Source organism: Salvia splendens, chromosome 12, assembly GCF_004379255.2.
Source record: "Salvia splendens isolate huo1 chromosome 12, SspV2, whole genome shotgun sequence".
NCBI classification, from domain to species: domain Eukaryota; kingdom Viridiplantae; phylum Streptophyta; class Magnoliopsida; order Lamiales; family Lamiaceae; genus Salvia; species Salvia splendens.
In genome coordinates this window covers 9867091-9890609 of record NC_056043.1, presented here as the reverse complement: position 1 = coordinate 9890609, position 23519 = coordinate 9867091, and the positions used below count along the sequence as shown (strand labels likewise).

The following is a 23519-nucleotide window of genomic DNA, read 5'->3' as shown; positions in this document are numbered from 1 at the left end:
AATTATTTCCAAAATTGAATCCAAGGAAAAACCCTAATCAATTTTTGGAAAGCGAAGTCACGGAACGAGGCGATAGAACGTCACGCATAGGGAAACCCTAATCTTGCGTCGTCGTACTCCCACTCGTCTCGCGAGCTTGACGTCTTCGATGCTGATGCGTCGACGTCGCTCGCTGGCGCTGCTTCAGAGTCGTCGTCGCAGCTGCGACGTCTACTTCATCGCCGCCTTGCTGCTGCGTCACTGCCTGCGCAGCCTGCTGTGCTTTCGCGAAGACTCCCAGCCTGCTTCGACGCCGTTGCTCACGAAGGGACGCTGTCCTTCGAGCCTGGGAACTGCCCCGAAGGGCTCCCACTCGGACCGCCATCGCTGGCGGCGTCGTTTCTGCGGCTGCCGCTACTCCATTGCTGCAGCGGTCGCTGCTTCTGTTCAACGTCTCCGGCAACCCTCCAGGCTGTAAATATCACGCCAAGGCTGCTGGCCGATTGAACTCATGCGGTCATTCCCGCATATCCATTTAAAATTCACGTGCATAATTATGTATCATAATATGGTTAATCTAATCATTAGTTAATGATTACAAAACTTATATATTTGATTTTCACAATACATACACACGTATGGACTTTTACAAAGAATTTGAGAAATTAAACTCGTCAATATCCCATGACAATTCCACATACTAAGGGCTCAAATTCTTTCCTTGACGTCGTGGTCTGCGCATTCGTCGACGTGCAGCCCTGGCTCGAGCGCCTGCTGCACGTCCTCGTCAAATGTGCCCTCATCGTCATGCATTCAAGCAATTCACATAACATGAAATTAATCCACATAATCAGAGCCAAAAATTGGCTCTGATACCAATTGTTGGGGTTTTGGAGCCCCTTACACAGCGGAAGACGTGTACAAAATAAATAAATCAGACGTAGGATCTACTTGACAGATTATGGGATTAATCAATTCACATGTTAACACAGAATTGCATGCTAGAACGCAAATAATTCATGCTTAAAGAATATAAATCCTAAAACATGAATTCTACGGTTTAGAGTTACCGATTTGATTCACCAAAGAATCGTCGATTGCTCGCGCCTTCTCCACGATGATCTTCAATACTAGACCACATATCTTCTGACTGGTGTCCCGAACTGTATTCCGACATCAGGGTGGGCTGATCTTATCGACACACTAGGACTCGAATAAAGAAGACAGAAATTCCTCACGGAGGAGGAGCTGAAAATCTCACGGAGGAGAAAATCAATAGAAAAATCGTCCCCTTCTCCAAAATAGGAGTGGGCGAAATTTCATGATGAAAATAATTGATATTTTTGTGTCACGACCGCCCACCCCAGGGGTGTTACAAACGAGGCGATCGTGACCAAGGGACAAACATTTAAGAATATCATTTAAGGATTTTAGTTCATAAGAAAGACTCAAGTAGCTTGAAAGAATAGTATTTTAGTTCAAAAATATAGCAGCGGAAATAAGGTTTTAAAGAGAGTCAAGGATGACGCCTATGTATGAAGACACAACGCATCCATATTCCCTATGCCGACTCAACATCCACCGCAACATCCCGCTCAACCTGCACATAGGGAAAACACATGCAGGGCTGAGTACTTGATGTACTCAATGGGCTCATGCCGAATTTTTTTTTCATAAAAACAGTTATGTCATCCATATCAGTGATCTCGAGTTTTATGTGAAGTTAAGAAATATCACGAGAACACAAAAACATTTCAAAGTCTGGCCAGACAATCAATCTCCCCACTTTCTCATCAATCATTCAATCACATTCTCTTTCCATAGTGCGACGAAAGTGTGGCCACACTATTCGCCCACGAGACCGGCCGACTAGCAAGGACGGCTCACGATCCCACTTGTGTACACTAGCCTGATAGGGTTTGCGGCCCTACTCAGACCCGAATTCGTTTCATTCATAGCCCTATAGCCTAATGGAGCGCACTCACAAACTAGGCATCAGGCACAATCTCATCATCAAAACAAACATGGCATGACATAACACTTTAAACCACCCTTATTACACCATAATCATACTTTTGAAAGCGTAAAAGATTTTAGTAAAAGAAAGCCCACCTCGTTTGCTTAAACCATTCAACATCCATTTAAGGCAACCCTCGTTCCTCGAGCTCACGTATACTCAATCACCCTTGCCAACGGCAACACAAATCAGCCTTTCGTAAACTTATATTATCATGCATGTCCTATTGTTTCTCTCTCATCGTTATTCTCCATTTCCCAAACCCAGCATACGTCACATAGGTGTAAGACACGCGTAACACATTTCAACTGATCACAAGTGATTTCAACATTTAAACACGTTTCTTGGACATACATGCATCATATAACACTTTTAAATCTTGAAACTAGGTGTCATTTTAATAAGGCAGAAAACTGGCAGAATTGCGCGACCGTTTTGTAAAAATTACTATAAAATCACCCAACCTCAAAAGATGCTAAATTTTGGTCACAATACAGAGGACACATTCAAGTTCATCCATGAAAATTTTCATATCGAAATCATGCCATTTAGTCAGTCATTTCACATATTGAACTCTCTGGTCAGAACATATAATTTCTGACAGTATTGCGCAGTAAACTTCAAAAATTCACCAAAAATTCATCCTTCCTCATATGACGCTAAATTTTGGTCACAACACATTAGATACATTCAAGTTCACCCAGTTAAAATTTCACACTGAAATCATATCATTTGGTCAGTCAAAATATTTATGCAACTCTCTGATCGGAACATAAAATTCTAGCAGCACTGCGCAGTTCATTTTGAAAAATTCACCGTAAATTCATACGATGTCCAATAAGGCTGAAATTTTCACAAGACTCAGAAGACACTTCAAATTTTCATCTAGTTCAAGAATCACATCGATCAGAGGTCATTTGGTCGGTCAAACAGATTTCGAAACATTCTGGCCGAGAACACACGTTACTGGCAGAATTGCGCAGTCAACTTCAAACATTTTTCAAAAATTCATTTTTCGACAAAAAGGGCTGAAATTTATACGAGACACAGAAAACAACTTGAAGTTTACTCAGTAAAAATTTCATAGAAAATTTCGTTCGTTTGATGGGTCAAATACAGATCATAAGTCACTGGTCGTGCATCACAGATTTCTGGTTCAAGTTCGAAAATAGGGTTTTTAAAACTTCCACAACACAAACACCGATTTTTCATGCTCGATAACACATAATCATGCTTACACGTTCCTCATACACATATTTGCACATAAACTCATATTATTCACCAAATATTTCAATCCAACACACATGATTTCAATCAACAGCGCAAAATCAAACAAGTTCTTACGAAACACACTTTCCCTCCGTTAAACTTGCGATCTATCAAACCTACACCCTCTACATGCATGTAGGACTCAAGAACATGGTCAAAACAGGTAGGATGATAGAAAGTGAACAATATACCTTCTTGAATCAAGAAAAACGAACGGTAGAAACAAACGTTGACACGATTCGTCCCTCTCCCTTCACCGCTGCCACGAATCCGCCGTCGCGGATCCGCCGCCATCGGCTCCTCCTCTCTCTTCTCTCTCTCGGATTCTCGATTTCGAAAGAAATGAAATGAAATGAAAGGAGGTTGTATTTATAGAAAAAAAATTTCATAAAAGACAAAAATTTACGTCTTTTCGTTTTGATGTGACGAGTAATTAATGCGGCGTTGAAAAACGTGCCTGATGTGACGTGGTTCTTATCCACTTGGAAAACGTGCCTGATGTGACGCGATTCTTATCCAACTTTTCGTCTCGATTTGTTGTCGAAAGTGTATTTGATACGTGGTTTATTCTTTCGTGTAGGTAACGATTTAACGGGTCGTTACATTCTACCCACCTTAACAGAAATTTCGTCCCGAAATTTGATCGTCTTACATAAACAACTCAGGGTACTTTTCTTTAATTTCATCTTCTAACTCCCACGTGGCTTCCTTGGAACCATGGTGTTTCCAACACTTTCACGAATGCTATCGACTTGTTTCGCAACTCTTGTATCTTTCGATCTAGGATTGCCTCTGGCCTTTCCTCGTAGCTCATGTCGGGGTTTAGGATCACTTTTTCTTGACGAATCACATGCTTGGGGTCAAACACGTACTTGCGCAACTGCGACACATGGAACACGTTGTGCACATTCCCAAAACTGGGAGGTAACGCCAAACGATACTCTACAGGACCTACTTCATCGATAAACTCGTACGGTCCTACAAAGCGCGATTTCAACTTGCCCTTCATTCCAAACCTCACAACTTCTTTCGTCGGGGATACTTTTAAGAACACTTTGTCACCAACGTCGAATTTGATTTCCGTTCGACGCACGTCAGCATACGACTTTTGCCTATCTTGAGCTTCCTTGATCCTTGCGCGGATTTGATGCACAATTTCGGTCATTTCCTTTATAGCGTTGGGTCTTAACATCTTCCTCTCGCCAACTTCATCCCAATATAGTGGGGATTGACACTTCCTGCCATATAAAGCTTCATACGGAGCCATATCGATCGTCGCTTGGTAGTTATTGTTGTAGGTGAATTCAACCAACGGCAGAACAGTTTCCCAACTTTCCCCTCAATCTAAGACATTGGCTCGTAGCATGTCTTTAAGTTTTTGAATCGTCCTCTCTGACTGTCCATCCGATTGCGGGTGATAAGTAGTTCTGAAGTTCAATTGCGTGCCCAAATCTCGTTGCAAACTCATCCAAAACTTTGACGTGAACTTCGTATCGCGGTCGGACACAAAAGTCTTTGGCCTTCCATGCAAACGTACAATCTCACTCACGTAGATCTTAGCTAATTTGTCCGATCCATAGGAAATCTTTAATCGGTAAGAAGTGCGCGCTTTTAGTCAGTCGATCGATAATCACCAAAATCGCAGTGTTGCCCTTATGTGACTTTGGCAAACTCATCACGAAGTCCATGGCTATATGCTCCCACTTCCATTCGGGAATTTCGAGTGGTTGCAACTTCCCATATGGCCGCTGGTGTAAGGCATTCACTTGTTGGAACGCTAGACATCATTCCACATGTGACGCTACGTCTCATTTCATCCCATTCCACCAAAAACGTTGCTTCAAATCTCGATACATCTTCGTACTTCCGGGGTGAGCAGTATAAGGCGTGTCGTGCGCTTCACTTATAATCTCATCTTTTAGCGCCTCATCGCTCGGCACACACAATCATCCATCGTACGTCAAAACATTATCCGCCTCCTCACGATAATGATCGAGCTTCTCGGCTCTCACCTTTACACGTAATTCTGCCAACTTCTCATCACGTCGTTGGGCTTCTATGAGCTTGGTTATCAAGTCTGGCTCGATCACTAGCGTCGTTATTCTTCCTCCTACTGTCTCGGGCTCTTTTACTATTTCCAATCTCATTCTATCGAATTCGCGAATCAACGCTTCCTCTTGCGTTAGGAAATAAGCTAATTGTGGTTGGTTCTTCCTACTCAAAGCATCGGCTACTGCGTTCGCCTTGCCCGGATGATAGTGAATACCACAGTCATAGTCTTTCACGACTTCTAACCAACGTCATTGTCGCATGTTTAGCTCCTTCTGCTCGAGTACTTGAGACTCTTATGATCCGTAGAAATCTCACATCAGACTCCATAGAGATGGTGTCTCTAAATTTTCAGTGTGTGCACTACTGCTGCAAGTTCCAAATCATGAGTCGGAAAATTCAGCTCATTCGGTCTCAACTGTCGGGAAGCATATGCTATCACCTTCCCATCTTGCAGTAACACGCATCCAAGTCCTACTTTTGATGTATCAGTAGAGACGGCGAAGTCCTTGTTGGCTGCCGGCACCGTTAGAACAAGTGTTGTGGTCAACTTTTATTTCAATCGTTGGAAACTCGCCTCGCATTCCGGCGTCCAAACCTCTTTGATTCCTTTCTTCAACAATTGTGTCATTGGTCTCGCGATTTTAGAGAATCCCTCGATGAAGCATCGGTAGTATCCCGCCAATCCCAAGAAACTGCGGATTTCACTCTGCGTTTTCTGCGATTTCAAATTTTGCACAGTCTAAACCTTTGCGGGGTCTACTTGAATCTCATTTGCCGTCACGATATGACCAAGAAAGTTCACTCGAGTCAACTAAAATTCATATTTACTAAACTTGGCATAAAGCTTCTCCCTTCGTAACGTTTCCAACACAGTTTGCAGATGCCCTCCATGTTCCTCCTCGTTCTTCGAGTATACTAAAACATCGTCGAAGAAGACTAACGCGAACTTGTCAAGATACTCGTGGAAAACTCGGTTCATCAAGTCCATGAAGACGGCCGGGGCGTTGGTCAGCCTAAATGGCATCACTACGAATTCATAATGGCCATAACGAGTGCGAAAAGCAGTCTTAAGTACATCCTCTCGTCGGACCTTTAGTTGATGATATCCCGACCTCAAGTCCTTTTTTTTTGAAAATATGCCCGCTCCTCGAAGTTGGTCAAACAAATCATCAATCCTCGGCAGTGGGTACTTATTCTTCAGGTCATCTTGTCGAGCTCACGGTAATCGATGCACATTCTCACCGTTTCATCCTTTTTTCTTTACGAACAACATCGGCGCTCCCCACGGTGTCACACTAGGTCGGATAAAACCCAAGTCTAACAATTCTTACAACTGAATCTTGAACTCTGCCAACTCTTTAGGGGCCATTCGGTATGGCGCCTTCGATACTGGCGCAGGCCCTGGTTCCAAATCAATAGTGAACTCTAATTGTCTGTCGGTTGGCGGTCCAGACAAAGCTTCTGTAAAACACATCGAGAAAATCTAGTACTACTGCCACTTCTTCCACTCTCAATTCCTTCCTTTCCTCTCCGTTCAAGTACACAAGATACGCCGGACGCCCTTTCCTTATCATCATGGTTGCTTGCAATGCGGAGATTATAGAGGTTTGTCGATTTAAAGAAATCCCTTACAAAAAATAGTCGGCTCGTCGCCAGGGGTTTGAAAAGAAATTTGCCTCTGGCTGGTGCATCACTTTTACGCATGTCTGAGTATAGAAACTTATTCCCCCGTGTGCATTCGAAAAGCTCAACCCCTCCCTTTTCTCCAAGTCTAGTATCAAGAACTCGAAAATTGATCATGCAGTCTTACTTGGATATGAACTGAATTCAAAATTGTAGCAACACTGCTGAAGGTGTCTTAATCAGAAAGGTTGTAGAATTAATCAAGAAAACAAGAACAACACTTCTAGTTCGACTCTTTTAGATCTCATCACCAACTTGCAGAAATTGGTTTGAAAAAATAAGGCAGGGTCTAAGTTTCATTGATCTTGATCATGTTCATTCTGGAAATTAAGGTTTCAAATAAACTCATAAAGGTTGAGACTTTACTTCTGACGAGAGCTCGAAAGAATATGAGATAGGCCTTGAAAACAGGATGAAACTGAATCAGGTCTCAAATTACATAGTAGGCTGCCAAATAAGATATTTCAATTGTCAAATCAAATTTGCAAAATCAATGAATGATGGTTCACACATGTCATGACACGAGATGATCAATCGTGGGAGGATTTAGAAGCATAGAAAAATGTCATGAGGTAGCACTGATCATGGTTCGACGACATCATGTTATTGAATAATGATGTCACATCAATGAATTCACAGGGTTGCAACCAACGTGAAGTGAACTTTTTTTTAGGAAGATCGGCTAGATCAACCACGTTAAGGAAAAAGACACACAATAGCCTTAACTTGGTGTTGCAGAAAGAAAATCATTGAGCATGAAACAATATGTGTAGTGAAACTGAGCTAAAAAAAATTTCACTTCTGCAAGGAAGAACTTGCCGCATGCATAGTTACGAAATAAAAAGGTGTACAAAAGTTCCAAGAAGAATATTCCATCCTTTGAAGAAACATGTTTGGGAATGGGATCGTACTGAAAGTCATAACTGCAAACAACTTTAGAAATGAAGCTCAAAGGCGGAAGTTCATAAAGTCAAAATATTGTCCTTACAAAAGATGAATCAAAGAAGACTACTAATCAAGATGTCCAAAGTTACAAAGACAAGCACAAATTTTCAAGAACTGAAAAATGAGTCATGATTGACATAGGAAAAAGAAATAATGAGCATTACTTGCAAGGTTTGAGTCAAACAGAGTCTTAAATTGAACAGGGCTCCCCGTTAATCGAAAGAACGTAGAAAGAATTTCTTAGGATCCAAGTAAGTACTGCTGATTAAAATCATTCATTATAGCCACGAGGGTCACACTCTCTCGTTCATCTTTCTGAGGCCGAACATGGTAACATCGTTCTACGAAACTGTTGATTCCAAGTTAAGATTCATCGTGTCGTTACAACTAATAACAGTATTCGAAAGCCATATCTTCATATATTCCTTGCACGTGATAATCGTCATTTTCTTAAAGCGTTGTAGTTATACTCGCGCTCTCAACATGATATAACGGTCGTTTTCGCCGCATCGCCACTTTTGACCGAAGATCGGATTTATCTATTAGATCGCAGGTATGATCTCTACATCCGTTGTAGGATCATTTCGCATCTCTTTTTGCCTCGAACATTTTCTCGTTTGGAACATCTCTTCAATTTGCACTTCTTCTTTTCTTAAACTCTTTATCATATGCTACGTCCTTTCGCATTCTCCTTGTTCTCGTCATTCAGGGAAAAACGATTCTGAATTTGTAATCATTCGATAAAGTTCGAGTTCACACCACATATTTCCATTTGTCCTATCACTCGGAAAAGTGATATTGCAGTTGTCAACAACTAAATTCGATATCATTTAATCTAACATATTTCTTAGGCACTCTATGTTCGCATACAAAGTTCATAGCGTCATTCCAAGAAATAGAAAAATTTCATGGTCCACTGGTCTCCATCCTCTATCTCGATACTCTAGTCTCATATCTCGATAATTTGGAAATTTCGCCCCACTTTTCATTCTCGTTCGTTTTCATTGCTCGGGAAAGCAATAGGTGAGTTTTCAAATTAGAACTACGGTCCGCGTGGTCAACTAGGTCTACATCTTCGGCACTCTAAGTTCACGACACATTTCATCATCTCGTAGAGAACAAAATATCACAACAAGTACTATAACACACAACATTTTCACATATCAAAGCAAAACACTTTCTCACTTCACATTATCATTCAAAACTTTTGAAATAAAATTTTCTTCAGACTCTCACACTTTCCTCAAAATTTTCACATTTCAATTTCAACTTTAGAGTAAAAGTTTTGACTCAAAACTCAAAACATACTTTCACATCAACTTTCATCACTCGTATAAAACACTCCATAGAGTAACGCTTCATACTTCGCACCTCATAACATATATAACATCACACTCCATAGCTAAATTTTCCAATCGAAAAGGAAATTTTTTTTTTTAATAATTTTTTTTTTAAAATTTTTTTTTTTTCAAATTTTTTTTTTCAAATTTTTTTTTTCAATTTTTTTAACAACTTTCCACAACATAAACATTTTTTTCCTCAATCAAACTCCACTAGACAACGAGTCATTAATATTACAAAACATCAACCACAAAATCCTTTTTCCATTTTTTTTTCTACATATCAAACCATGCAAATCTTTCAAAACTCATAACACATTTGTATTCCAAACAAAACACTCATGCACTTCACATATATGTTTGAAACAACATTCTTAGATTACTCATTTATTTTCTAAAAATTTTAACATTCTCAAAACAACTCATCAACTTTCGTCCTTCATGTAAAACACTCCATCATCCTATGTTGACATGCTCACGTTGTAGTACTTTCACACATATAAAACATACTTAGTCATCATACTAGTCTTGCTCATGCTCCATATAATCACATCATAACAATATCATGATCAACATACCACACGTGCTTAGATCATCTTGTCAATCATGTGCATACTTCACATAATCATACTATCACAACATCGTGTTCACATATATAACACGTGCTTAAATTTTCATGTCAATCGTACTCATATTCCACATAATCATATCATCAAAATTTAGCTTCACGTATAACATTCATTCACATGCGTACACTTGCCAAAACATCCTCATCATATCATCATCAATTTCATACATCGATCTCACATTCTTTCAACAACTTAAAACATACCTCACTTTCTTTAGTTGAGCGTGATGCTTTGGATGTTGAGCCTTCGTGACACTTCCAGTTTAAGGTTTACCATTCTAGACTTAAGGTGAAAGAAGACTCTCGGACCAGAGCGAAAGAACGAAGCTCTGATACCACTCTGTCACGACCGCCCACCCCAGGGGTGTTACAAACGAGGCGATCGTGACCAAGGGACAAACATTTAAGAATATCATTTAAGGATTTTAGTTCATAAGAAAGACTCAAGTAGCTTGAAAGAATAGTATTTTAGTTCAAAAATATAGCAGCGGAAATAAGGTTTTAAAGAGAGTCAAGGATGACGCCTATGTATGAAGACACAACGCATCCATATTCCCTATGCCGACTCAACATCCACCGCAACATCCCGCTCAACCTGCACATAGGGAAAACACATGCAGGGCTGAGTACTTGATGTACTCAATGGGCTCATGCCGAATTTTTTTTTCATAAAAACAGTTATGTCATCCATATCAGTGATCTCGAGTTTTATGTGAAGTTAAGAAATATCACGAGAACACAAAAACATTTCAAAGTCTGGCCAGACAATCAATCTCCCCACTTTCTCATCAATCATTCAATCACATTCTCTTTCCATAGTGCGACGAAAGTGTGGCCACACTATTCGCCCACGAGACCGGCCGACTAGCAAGGACGGCTCACGATCCCACTTGTGTACACTAGCCTGATAGGGTTTGCGGCCCTACTCAGACCCGAATTCGTTTCATTCATAGCCCTATAGCCTAATGGAGCGCACTCACAAACTAGGCATCAGGCACAATCTCATCATCAAAACAAACATGGCATGACATAACACTTTAAACCACCCTTATTACACCATAATCATACTTTTGAAAGCGTAAAAGATTTTAGTAAAAGAAAGCCCACCTCGTTTGCTTAAACCATTCAACATCCATTTAAGGCAACCCTCGTTCCTCGAGCTCACGTATACTCAATCACCCTTGCCAACGGCAACACAAATCAGCCTTTCGTAAACTTATATTATCATGCATGTCCTATTGTTTCTCTCTCATCGTTATTCTCCATTTCCCAAACCCAGCATACGTCACATAGGTGTAAGACACGCGTAACACATTTCAACTGATCACAAGTGATTTCAACATTTAAACACGTTTCTTGGACATACATGCATCATATAACACTTTTAAATCTTGAAACTAGGTGTCATTTTAATAAGGCAGAAAACTGGCAGAATTGCGCGACCGTTTTGTAAAAATTACTATAAAATCACCCAACCTCAAAAGATGCTAAATTTTGGTCACAATACAGAGGACACATTCAAGTTCATCCATGAAAATTTTCATATCGAAATCATGCCATTTAGTCAGTCATTTCACATATTGAACTCTCTGGTCAGAACATATAATTTCTGACAGTATTGCGCAGTAAACTTCAAAAATTCACCAAAAATTCATCCTTCCTCATATGACGCTAAATTTTGGTCACAACACATTAGATACATTCAAGTTCACCCAGTTAAAATTTCACACTGAAATCATATCATTTGGTCAGTCAAAATATTTATGCAACTCTCTGATCGGAACATAAAATTCTAGCAGCACTGCGCAGTTCATTTTGAAAAATTCACCGTAAATTCATACGATGTCCAATAAGGCTGAAATTTTCACAAGACTCAGAAGACACTTCAAATTTTCATCTAGTTCAAGAATCACATCGATCAGAGGTCATTTGGTCGGTCAAACAGATTTCGAAACATTCTGGCCGAGAACACACGTTACTGGCAGAATTGCGCAGTCAACTTCAAACATTTTTCAAAAATTCATTTTTCGACAAAAAGGGCTGAAATTTATACGAGACACAGAAAACAACTTGAAGTTTACTCAGTAAAAATTTCATAGAAAATTTCGTTCGTTTGATGGGTCAAATACAGATCATAAGTCACTGGTCGTGCATCACAGATTTCTGGTTCAAGTTCGAAAATAGGGTTTTTAAAACTTCCACAACACAAACACCGATTTTTCATGCTCGATAACACATAATCATGCTTACACGTTCCTCATACACATATTTGCACATAAACTCATATTATTCACCAAATATTTCAATCCAACACACATGATTTCAATCAACAGCGCAAAATCAAATAAGTTCTTACGAAACACACTTTCCCTCCGTTAAACTTGCGATCTATCAAACCTACACCCTCTACATGCATGTAGGACTCAAGAACATGGTCAAAACAGGTAGGATGATAGAAAGTGAACAATATACCTTCTTGAATCAAGAAAAACGAACGGTAGAAACAAACGTTGACACGATTCGTCCCTCTCCCTTCACCGCTGCCACGAATCCGCCGTCGCGGATCCGCCGCCATCGGCTCCTCCTCTCTCTTCTCTCTCTCGGATTCTCGATTTCGAAAGAAATGAAATGAAATGAAAGGAGGTTGTATTTATAGAAAAAAAATTTCATAAAAGACAAAAATTTACGTCTTTTCGTTTTGATGTGACGAGTAATTAATGCGGCGTTGAAAAACGTGCCTGATGTGACGTGGTTCTTATCCACTTGGAAAACGTGCCTGATGTGACGCGATTCTTATCCAACTTTTCGTCTCGATTTGTTGTCGAAAGTGTATTTGATACGTGGTTTATTCTTTCGTGTAGGTAACGATTTAACGGGTCGTTACATTTTGTCTCTCTTATTCTCCTATTTATAATAGTTCATATTGGGCCCAGTCATGGATCTATGGAAGGCTTTGGATATGGGCTCCCCCAATTAGCTTTTTACTAATTAAATTGACCCCACAATTTAATACAAGCTTATATTGGAATATTACGAACAGCCACTACAGACGTAATATTGAACTCCCTCTCCAAATCTGAAATTACAAGTAATTCGGGTTTCTACTTTGTTTATTATTTATTTCCCGCGCTTAAGATAAAAATGTCCATTAATTAATTAAAGTCTGCTATGGACTTAATTAATTAACATCTTATTAATTCCAAGAGTGGACTTAGCAAGAAACATTTATTTATTATTCATGGAATAATTAAATTCCAACTGGCCAGTTTCCGAATAATAAAACCTTGTTCAAGCTCCTCTTGAGGACATTATCAAACGAGACTCACCTCGTGCACGATTCAACATAATAGCAATCCTAGCACCGCTAGATAATGATCACCACTACCCAATATACCTGGATCGTTGGGTGACGAACCCGCACCTTTGGTAAATCAAAGTAGTAGATACTCAATATCGTATGCTCAATGCTAACGTATGTAGATTAAGAAATAGATATTTATCAAGACCTCGTCTTTCAGTAGATAGCATAAAGACTCGTCTTGCTGTTAGATCCATTCAGTGCTATACCACACCAACGTCATCTTATTTCAATAAGGCTTAGAAATAATCGGATTGACGTTGCAACCTTTCACGATAGGTAGCCAAAGCCTATCCAGGTTGTGAAATTCTTCCTTTTCTTTTGCAAAGCATTGCATAGAACCGACTGTAGTTACCTTAAAGTGGACGACGCCCACAACCAGTCTACTAAGCAAAAGACTTAGGCTTTGTTTACTTCTTATGCATTTAAATGTTTATAAAACATCTTATAAACGCAGAAGCAAATACAATGTAATAATATATTGATTCTATTCGTGCGGAATGCTCGAATAATACTGAATCGGGTCAAAAGTGGATTGTAGAGTTTTTCCGTACACAAGCAAGATTCTATTCGTGCAAACTCGCTCGAAACATGCTTTTCAGTATACTAAACCTAACAGAAGAGGCCACCACAGAGCATGAGGTGGGCGAGGGCAGCCGGCCAAAGAGAAGACGTCCAGTAGGCCACCCTTCTAGGGACAACCGACTGTCAGAAATAGCCTCTGGGATCCAAAGCTTGCAGCTCGGACAGGCCAACCAATGGGAGTATATGCAGAAGTGGCGTGAGGAGAACCAGTTGTGGGTGAACCGGCAGGAGTCCCGACTAGAGTCCTACGAGACGCAGATACAACACCTGCAGGCTCAGGGCGACGCTAGGTGGACCGAGGCACAGGCGTTCTACAGGGCTTACTATGCGTGGTTTCCACCACCACCCGAGTAGAAGTAAACCACACCATCCACTTCTCTTCAAACTTATTTATTCTTTCGCATTTAATAAGTTTGGGGGGTCTGACGTGGACTGGTGTTGCTTTTCTCCCTCGCTATCTTTCTGCTGATGATGAACTTTTGAATTGGTTGATGATTTTTGAACTATTTGTTTTATTTTGTTTTTTTTATTTGATTTGTGTACGTCCCTCCTGTGGGACTTGAATATGGGGATGTAATGATCGTATAATTATTCATATTATGAGGTGTTTATTTTCGGGCGCTTATGATGATTTCTTGTGAAAATACTTTGTGAAAATGGCGGGAATATGCTTTATCGGTTATGATTTGCTTTTGAGTGAATTGCTTGTTTGCTTGTTCAATGTCGATTCCTAGTGAGATTTGAGCCAAACCTTCATTTTCTGTGTGATTTTATCATATGCTTGTTGTTGTTTCTAGAACTTGCTCCTAATCATATTAAGTCTACATAGTGAATGTGAATTTAGGAGATGATGTTAGGCTTTCTTTGTTTTTCCCTTCACAAGTGTATATATTTTTGTCATAATCCCTAGTTAACCTTCCAAGCCTAAAAAGTTTTCCAATGCTAATTATTTGTTAATTCACTCTCAAAAGTGATAAACCTACAAACTTGGAAGCACATATGGGGCGTTGTAAAAAACATAATGGAGGCATAAGCTAGACAAAGTCTAAAGAAAAAAAAAGTAAATAAATAAAATAAAGTTGTGGAGGTATAAGCTAGACGAAGTCTAGAAGAGTTTTTGGTTGGGTATCTAAATAAGTGGGGACCGGATGGGAGGATGAAGTTCGACAAAGTCTTACTTATTTGAGAATTGTTATGGGAAATAGTCTTTTGTCGGGAATTGTAATAGGTGGGCACTTGTGCTTCTTATACTTTTCAACCACTTTAGCCTAAATGTTCCCTACCGTCCAAAGAGCCACATTACAACCTTAATAAAGTCATTTCTGATTTTAGATTCATTTTCACATTCTAGTAGAGGAGATGTTTGATTTGAAGCAAGCCTATGGTAAACACTACTTGTATTTTGATTTGAGTGATTATTATTGAGCTTCTATACACTTGAGAGTGAGTGGAGAATGAAAAATTACACTTCATGAACCTGTGAGAGCATTGAAACCTAGTGATACACGAGACAGTAGCTCAAGTTAATGTTTGATTGATCTTGTATGTTTCACCTCTTGTATGAGTTTATTCTTAGTGATCTTCTTCTTATTTGAGGACAAACAAGATTTCAAGTTTGAGGGAGTTGAAAAACTCATATTTTTACTGGTTTAATTGGCTTGTTGAAGTGCTAAATGCTGAGTTATCACTCGAGATTGTCTAATCTTAACCAAATGGAAAGAAGGTAAAAATTCGGCTGTGAATGTTGAGAAGGCAGTGAGACCTCAAATGACATCACCTGGCCGGGTGAATTTCCAGTTCAGAAATTTCGCCCGACCGGGTACCACCTTGCAGCGGTTGAGAGGTAGAGAGAGGTCGAAAATCGCCACCCGGTCGGGTGAGTTTGCAGCACAAAAATGCACCCGGCCGAGTCTGTCAAATCAGTAAACGTTTCTGCAGTTACGAATTTTTTAAAGAAAGAAAAGGAAAAATGGGATCTAGGTTTTATGATTTTACACTCTACCGCCTACCCCACGAAACACACTTCCTAAGACTTTGAAGAGAGATTTAAAGATTGAAGACTACAAATCAAGAGATTGAAGTTACCATTCCATAGAATCGTTCCACAAGAGTATCTATTTGCTTTATTATATATTTGATTGAATCCTTTGTTTTGGTTTTCATGAAGAACATGAGTAGCTAAATTTATTGTGGAGTTTTGGTGAAGACTACAATGGATGTTTGTGATTAATTAAAGGACTTCTTTAGATTACTTAGCTCTTGTGGTTTCTTTGTTCGCTCTTGTACTTTTTCAATTCAATTGCTTAGCTACCAACTGAGTTTACCTAGATAGTAGTAATCGAGAGATACCTAACTAGGGTTGATAAAAGAGTGAGCATCACTTTGATAATCTACACTCGAGACAGGGGATCCTTTGTGAGGGCTTGGGTCTTTTGTTTCATGGAGTTAATCTAAACATATTAGAAGGAGACTTCAATATTAAGGGTTAATCAACGGGGTGAGTACACTCGAGAGGGGGCTCAACCTAGACTAGCGACTTTCCTAGTAACCTTACATACATAAAATAGGTAATCGAAGTTGTTAAGTCAATTCATGTTTGTTTAGATAGTAGTTGAAGTTTGTTCGTGGTACTTGAGTTGATATAATCTAGTGTCTGTGGGATACGATACTCTTACTTGTTTTATGCTACACTAGCCCCGTACACTTGCGGGTAATTCTCGTGTTAAAATAATTCGAGTCACACCCTCTACTACCCAGCCGCCACCGCCCTCTACCTCCATCTGCTCGTCCAACAATGAAGGTAAAGCTTTATTTTGGTATTGCTTTTTGTTGGATTAAGTCAGATTATTGCCTATTATTGTTAATCTTAATGTGTCAAATCAGTTTGTTCGTGCTTCTCAAAAATCAAAATCGAAATTAAAACCGGGACTGGATACCCAAGTCGGGTATCCGAGTACACAAAATCAGATTCAGATCGAGTATCAGATATTAGATTTCGGAAATTCAAAATCGGATACCTAAATTTTTTGGATCAGGTATCCGCAAGTACCCGATTTGACAGGCCTACTTCCTTTCATAATTACGCTTTTAATAGATAGAACTTTAAATAGTTCCCACAAAGTTTAACATCATCGGATGTGACAATTTGACAAGGCCTCTATGATCGAGTTGAATGTACTATCAGATTTGACATGATATTGAGAATCATTTTCACACTTATTATACACACAAAAAAAAATAAATGAAAGAGATAAACTAAATATTTAATGAGTATGTTTTAATAAATGAGACTATATCTTACCCCCCATAAAGTAAATACTCCCTCCATTTTATAGAAATTAGTCATACTTAAAATTTTGTCCGACCCATAGAAATAGTTCATATCCATCTATGGAAACTTTTTTTCTCCTTTTTTACTTTATCATTCATGGGCTCCACCATCTAATACAAAATTTCAACTACTTTTTCTTCATTTTCCTTATTTTACTAATTATACATTAAAACTCAGGTTAACCCTATATGGCCTATTTCTGATGGATGGAGAGAGTAGTCTTTGTGTAGCTGAACAACTAGGACATGGTTGACTTGTCACATATGTCTGGTAATATAGCTTCCTAAACTTGGTTGATCCATCTAAAAGATAAAGATCCTTTTAATGTTAGTCTGCCCTAGTGGTCGTCACATCAGCATTTCTTAGTCCGGCCCTTCCTTCTGCAGTGGTTTCGCCTTAGTGTCCACCCTATCAATTTAAACTCATTTTTCATTTTATTTTTAATATTGTATTTTTTTATTTTCAGTTACTAAAATAACAATATATATTATGTTAAACACCATAAATTTAATCAAACAGCTACATTACTTAATAAAAAAAACTCCATTATAGTACTTAATTAAAAAAAACTACATTACTAAATTTAAAAAAACCTTACACTAGTCATCTAAATCTAACTTCTTGCCTATATTCTTGATTATTTTCTCAATCTTCCGGCGGTGATACTTGGAAGGCTGGTGGTTAACTCAAGTACCAACCTATTATCGTAACCCTCGCGAAACCACCGAACTCCTGGAGTGCTGAGGCCACGAGCTGAGTTAACGGCGCAGGCGGGGGAGCCGATCCAGATGCGACCGCCTTCCTTCTATCCCGGGCTTTGGTCGTCTTTTGTTGCAAACAGGACGCCTAAAAGTAGACGTTGGCGTGCCGAAACTCCCTTCCAGCTGAGCTAGAGATCCATTGACGACCGGCCGCCACTGCTCGTGTAACCGCCAATGGCGGCTATCTTCGTCCACTTCGACGCTGTGGACGTGACCGGTATCCCTCCGTCAAACTTCGGCTTGTCCTTCAACATCAGCCAAATTTGGTTGAACTTGAACCGTCCTTGCTTCGAACGGTACTCGACCATTGTCTTCTGGATGACATCCTCAATGCTCTCGCCGCTACCCCTTCCATCCCTCAACTTCGTGTAAATATCCATGAAGTTGTTGACGTGGAGCTTGATCTGATCCCAACACTTACGGAGCTACTGCTTGTTCCGCTTGTATGCCCATGCCGACTTTACGGTGTTGTACCTGGCCTCGATCCGATCCCATATCCTGGTCGTCGTCTGGTGATTGGCGTTGATCGAATCCTCCGATATATCGATCCAACACTCTGCCACCTTCAAGTACTCCTCCAGAGTGTAGTCAGTATGCCCGGCGGCGTACTCATTGCTCAGATCGTTGGATGGGAGTGGGACGGCTAGCTCATTCTCCTTCCGGGCCAACTTCTTCCTCCGTGTCGGCACCGGAGCAGAAGGTTGCCCATAGCTCGGCTCCATCTCCTCAACCCGGCAGGCGTCGGTGTTGAAGAACGAATCGAACTCAGCCTCCAAAGCGAAGGTGGACCCTGCAGATCTAGGAGTCTCGACCCTATACTCTTCTTGGTCGGGCCAACGGGCGCCACCACCACTGCTAACGCCGAACATCGGCATATCGTCATCGGCATTGTTCGGGTTTTGTAAATCGCTTGGATCCATATTTGATAGAGTGAAGAGGAGAGAAGAGAGTAGAGGAGTGAAGTGTGTGTGTAAAAGTACACAAAACACGTAAGAATTCCCTAAAAGTACTATTTCTACATGTATACAGACGTGCAATGCAGTATAAAAGGTGTCGAACCCACATGGAGGAGATTAATTGCTAAAACTAGTAAACCTAACTAAAAAGTAGTAAAATAGTTTGATTTTGGGTTTTTGATCAAGAGGGTGAGTGAAATACTAAACGAGAAGGCAAAAAATGCAAGAGAAACACAATAGAGAGGAAAGACTACTCCTAGCTTGTTTGGGTCACTTGTTCACTTGAATCCTAAAGTCTAATTACTTTCCATTATATATCGGGATCGTGTTGATTTTACGCTCTCACGCAGCTGATCACTGATCGTAGAATTTTACACCTAGGATAAGCTGATCACGTCTCCTAGGCTCTACGAGGAAGGTTCCAATGCCTAAAATCGCTAATGTCTTCGCCTTTCCCCACATGTACCGGGCACTGCCTTCTCGTCTCTCTAGGGTGTCTTACATCCGATAACAGCTCTGGAAAGCGACACTAACCCCGTCCTGCTTACCGGTTCTATAAGTCTTCTAGAAAGGTTCAATGATCTCTTAAGAGAATACTTGAATGAAAGAAGAGGAAGCAAGTCGGGAAAGCAGGGAATGAGCTAATCCACCAACCCCTCACTCCCACAGTGGCATAGTAAGCTCGGGTTTGGCTTCTAAAAACATTCAACACACAAGATCCACCCCAGGCTATCCCCTTATCTATGTTAGCTCCCTACTCCAAGTTAAAGAGACATTGAAGTTAAGGCCTTTACGGGATTAAGTTTGCTAGCAAAACCCAATACGGATAGAAATAAAGACATAAAACCAAAACATGGAAATCTATCAAAACAAAGTCATGGATTCATATTTACAAGCTCCCCTAACAAACTAGAAGTAATCTCTAAAATCTAGCCACTCATAGTGGGCAACAATACAAGAAGATGAGTAAATTCTACCATATGGGGCTTGATTTAACTTGGAAGAGGGCTTGATCTTCTCTCTCCTTCCAAAAAAGGCTCCCAAGCTCTAAATGCTCTTCAAAATTCATCCCCAGCCGCCAAAGATGCATTGGAAGTCATGCCCTAGATATTTAAATAGTTAGGGATGAAAAAACAGGCCCAATACCATTTTCCCGGTGGGCATTTTGTCTGAATCTCGATCAGGTCGGGCGTTTTGAACGCCCGGTCGCGCATTTTGCACTGCATTGCACAATCTTCGTAAAACTGCCGTATCTACTTTATCCGGACTCCGATTGAGGCGTGCGAGGTATCCACACGAAGCTCTTTCGAAGGTGAATGCAATGGTGGACTTGTAGAAGCATTTGAAATTAATCTTGAAGGGTTGATTACTGTTCAGATTCGGACCATTTTTTCTTTCTCCTCTCTCTATGTTAGAGTTTGGTCTTTTGTCCTACAATATATCAAAATGAGTCCATTTTCACCTTAAAAAGTATGTTAAGATAATGCTACAAAGGACTACAGTTTGATTCACATCAGGGAGTACATATAAGAGTTTGAAAAATAAAAAAATTCCAGAAAATGCGTCGAGATCGTCCTCGTCTGTGGCCCTGCAATGGGCGGACGACACTTCGGACGAGCGACTGGCGAGGGCTCGTCGGCGAGATCCTCCGTCGCCCTGTAATGGGCGGACGAGCTCGGACGATTTACACACCAAGATATGAAGACAAATTTCTCATTTCACCCCTAAAATTTTCCCTTCCCACCCAACATCGCAGCTGTCACCATGAGGAGTATTTAGTAAAACCACAATTATCAAAAGTCAAATTCATTACTCCCTCCATCCCACATAATTTGGGTCAGTTTGACCTGACACGGGTTTTAAGAAATGTTGTTTGACTTTGATTTAAATGAAGGTGGGTAGTGAAAAAGGGGTCCCACCTTGTTTCTTTTTCTTCTATTTTTATGGAAATCTTGCATTAGTGATGAGTTGAGGATAATTAAAATTAGAAAGTTCAATTTTTTAATTGTAATTAGTGTTTTAATGTGCACAAAATTAAATTTTGCTGCTCAATTCGGCGGCTCAAAATTCTGCCTTAGTCAAAATATTGCCTCTTCCATACAACTCCACAAATTGCCTCTTCCATACAACTCCACAAATTACAAATTCTCAAGGAGAGTCTAATCAATTTACATTTGGGGATTTCTGGGAGGGAAATCCCAAATCCCACTAAACTTAAACCAATTTTTTGGAGGGAACTTAGGAGGGAAATGCCAACTACCACTAGCTAAAAAGGACTACATACACAACTAAAGGAGATTTATAGAAGTATTGCCCTCAGAAAATTTTTATCATAGGGCTATGGAGTCTGCTGCTGGAGACAGTGCTTGAGATATCGCCGGCGACAAAGACTCGCGCATCGTAGGAGTGGACACCAAAAATCTGATAGCTCAAAGGCTGCTACAATTGAGCCATGAAGGTAAAGTAGCATAAGGAGGTTTTGCGAAGACAGCAAAGGACTTTGGAGTGAACAAGAAGACAGTGCATAGAATCTGGGCAGAGGCCAACAAACAAATCCAGAGTGGAGTACCTGTGAGCATAAAAGATCGTGTTAAAGGCTTCAAGCGCAAAGATCGAGTTCAGCTTGATTCAAACAGGGTAAGATCTCTTTCATTCCTTGAAAGATCTACCATCCGCAAGATGGCTGTCAAGCTGGATTTAAGTAAGAGTGCAGTGGGAAGGAAGGTGAAAGCAGGGGAACTGAGGCCACATACAAATGCTGTGAAGCCCCTACTTACTGCCGCAAACAAGTTAACAAGAATGAAATGGGGTCTCATTCATGTTCAGCCAGTGGTGCACAATGGTATGCTCAAATACCACACAATGCACAATGTAGTGCACATTGATGAAAAATGGTTTTTCATGACTAAGACTACGGATAGATACTACCTGCTGCCAGATGTGGAAGAACCATATAGGTCATGTAAGTCAAAAGCGGTTTATCACAAATGTGATGTTTATGTGTGCTGTGTGCAGACCATACTTTGGAGAAGATTGAGATGTCATATTTGATGGAAAAATATGCATCTTTCCATTCACAACAAAAGAGCCAGCACATAGAAAATCCAAGAACAGACCAAAAGGCACCTTGGAGACAAAGCCATTCCATCAGTGAACAAGGCAGTCATGAGAGATTGCCTTATTCAAAAGGTACACTGTTTTTTATTCCTTTTTTTAATCCGACTGTAACAAATCATAATCCAGACCTCACATAAGCAATAATTATGCAGATCATACCAACAATCAAGGCTAAATGGCCAGATAACATAAGCAATGAGATATTCATACAACAAGACAATGCAAGACCCCACATCATGCATAATGATGCAGAATTTCAGTCAGTTGCAAACACAGATGGGTTCAAATTCCATATCATTTGCCAACCAGCTAATTCCCCAGATTGTAATGTGTTGGATTTAGGTTTTTTTAGAGCAATCCAGTCTATACAAGATGACAAACTGGCTAGGGGAGTGGATGACTTGTTGAGTAATGTGCAAAGCTCTTTTGAAGAACTTAGTGCACAAACACTCAACAAAGTTTTTCTGACTCTTCAAGCTTGCTTAACAAAGATTTTGAAAGTGGAAGGGGGAAATGGCTACAAAACTCCACACATAAACAAAGACAGGTTGTCAAGGCTGGGGATACTTCCACACACATTGGAGGTTGAAGAACATGTTGTCAAGGCTGCAGTGGCATACCTCCAACAGACAGAAAATGATGTTGGCACATGATATGACATCTCAGGTATCTGTAGAGCTGTAAGCTTCTAATTTCAGTAAGTAGGAAGCATTTTTTGGCAGTTGGGTGTGGAAGCCTCAAGATTAGGTGTGGCTTATGCTATCAACTGTTTTTTGACATCTTTTGTAAAGCCTCCAAACCTACATGTGTAGGGGTGGCTTCTAAAATCCTAATCCCTCATAAAATTGTCATCATATGGCAGCCTCCAAACCATACATGTTTAAGGGGTGGCTTCTAAGGCTGCCTAACTAACAAAACAACCTCATAACCATGTAAAGGGGTGGCTTTTGTAATGTCAGTGTATGGTGTTTATGAAACATTTTCCCTCGGATATTGGTGTTTATATCAACTCACAAATAAGCCTCCTAACCTAACAAGAGGGGTGGCTTAATAATCAACAACTATCAGTAATAGCAACACACAACAAATCATCACAGGGCTATGGAGTGTACATGGAGAAGATCAGTTATCAGCAACACAATTAGCATCATCTCAATATCAGCATACAACACGTCACAAGGAACAACATTCAATTAGCAATTACTCCAACAACCAGAGACCCCCCCAAAACAAACAACCACAGCCTCCAACCCACACAAACACTCCAACAACCACAGACTCCCGCCCCCCAAACAAACAACCACAACCTCCAATCCACACAAACACACCAACAACCAAAGACTCCACCCCACATAAACAACCACAGCCCCAAATCCACACAAACACACCAACAACCATAGACTCCACCCCACATAAACAACCACAGCCCCCAATCCACACAAACACACCAACAACCACAAACTCCACCCCACACACCAAATAACAGCCTCCAACCCAA

The 23519-nt window shown here is 40.3% G+C and overlaps 1 protein-coding gene across 1 annotated transcript; it reads left to right on the top strand.

Annotated features, from left to right (window-relative positions):
- The first annotated feature begins 21583 nt into the window (after window positions 1-21583).
- On the top strand, window positions 21584-22674 carry LOC121757510. Its single transcript, XM_042153042.1, has 3 exons — window positions 21584-21866; window positions 21920-22026; window positions 22174-22674. The coding sequence occupies exons 1-3, from the start codon at window positions 21584-21586 to the stop codon at window positions 22672-22674; spliced, it is 891 nt and encodes a 296-aa protein (XP_042008976.1).
- Window positions 22675-23519: the final 845 nt, after the last annotated feature.

Coding starts and splice junctions, on each gene's coding strand:
- LOC121757510 (XM_042153042.1), top strand. CDS start 21,584: ATGGCTGTCAAGCTGGATTTAAGTAAGAGTGCAGTGGGAAGGAAGGTG. Junction 21,867..21,919: donor GGAAGAACCATATAGGTCAT/GTAAGTCAAAAG, acceptor TGCTGTGTGCAG/ACCATACTTTGGAGAAGATT. Junction 22,027..22,173: donor ATCCAAGAACAGACCAAAAG/GCACCTTGGAGA, acceptor ATAATTATGCAG/ATCATACCAACAATCAAGGC.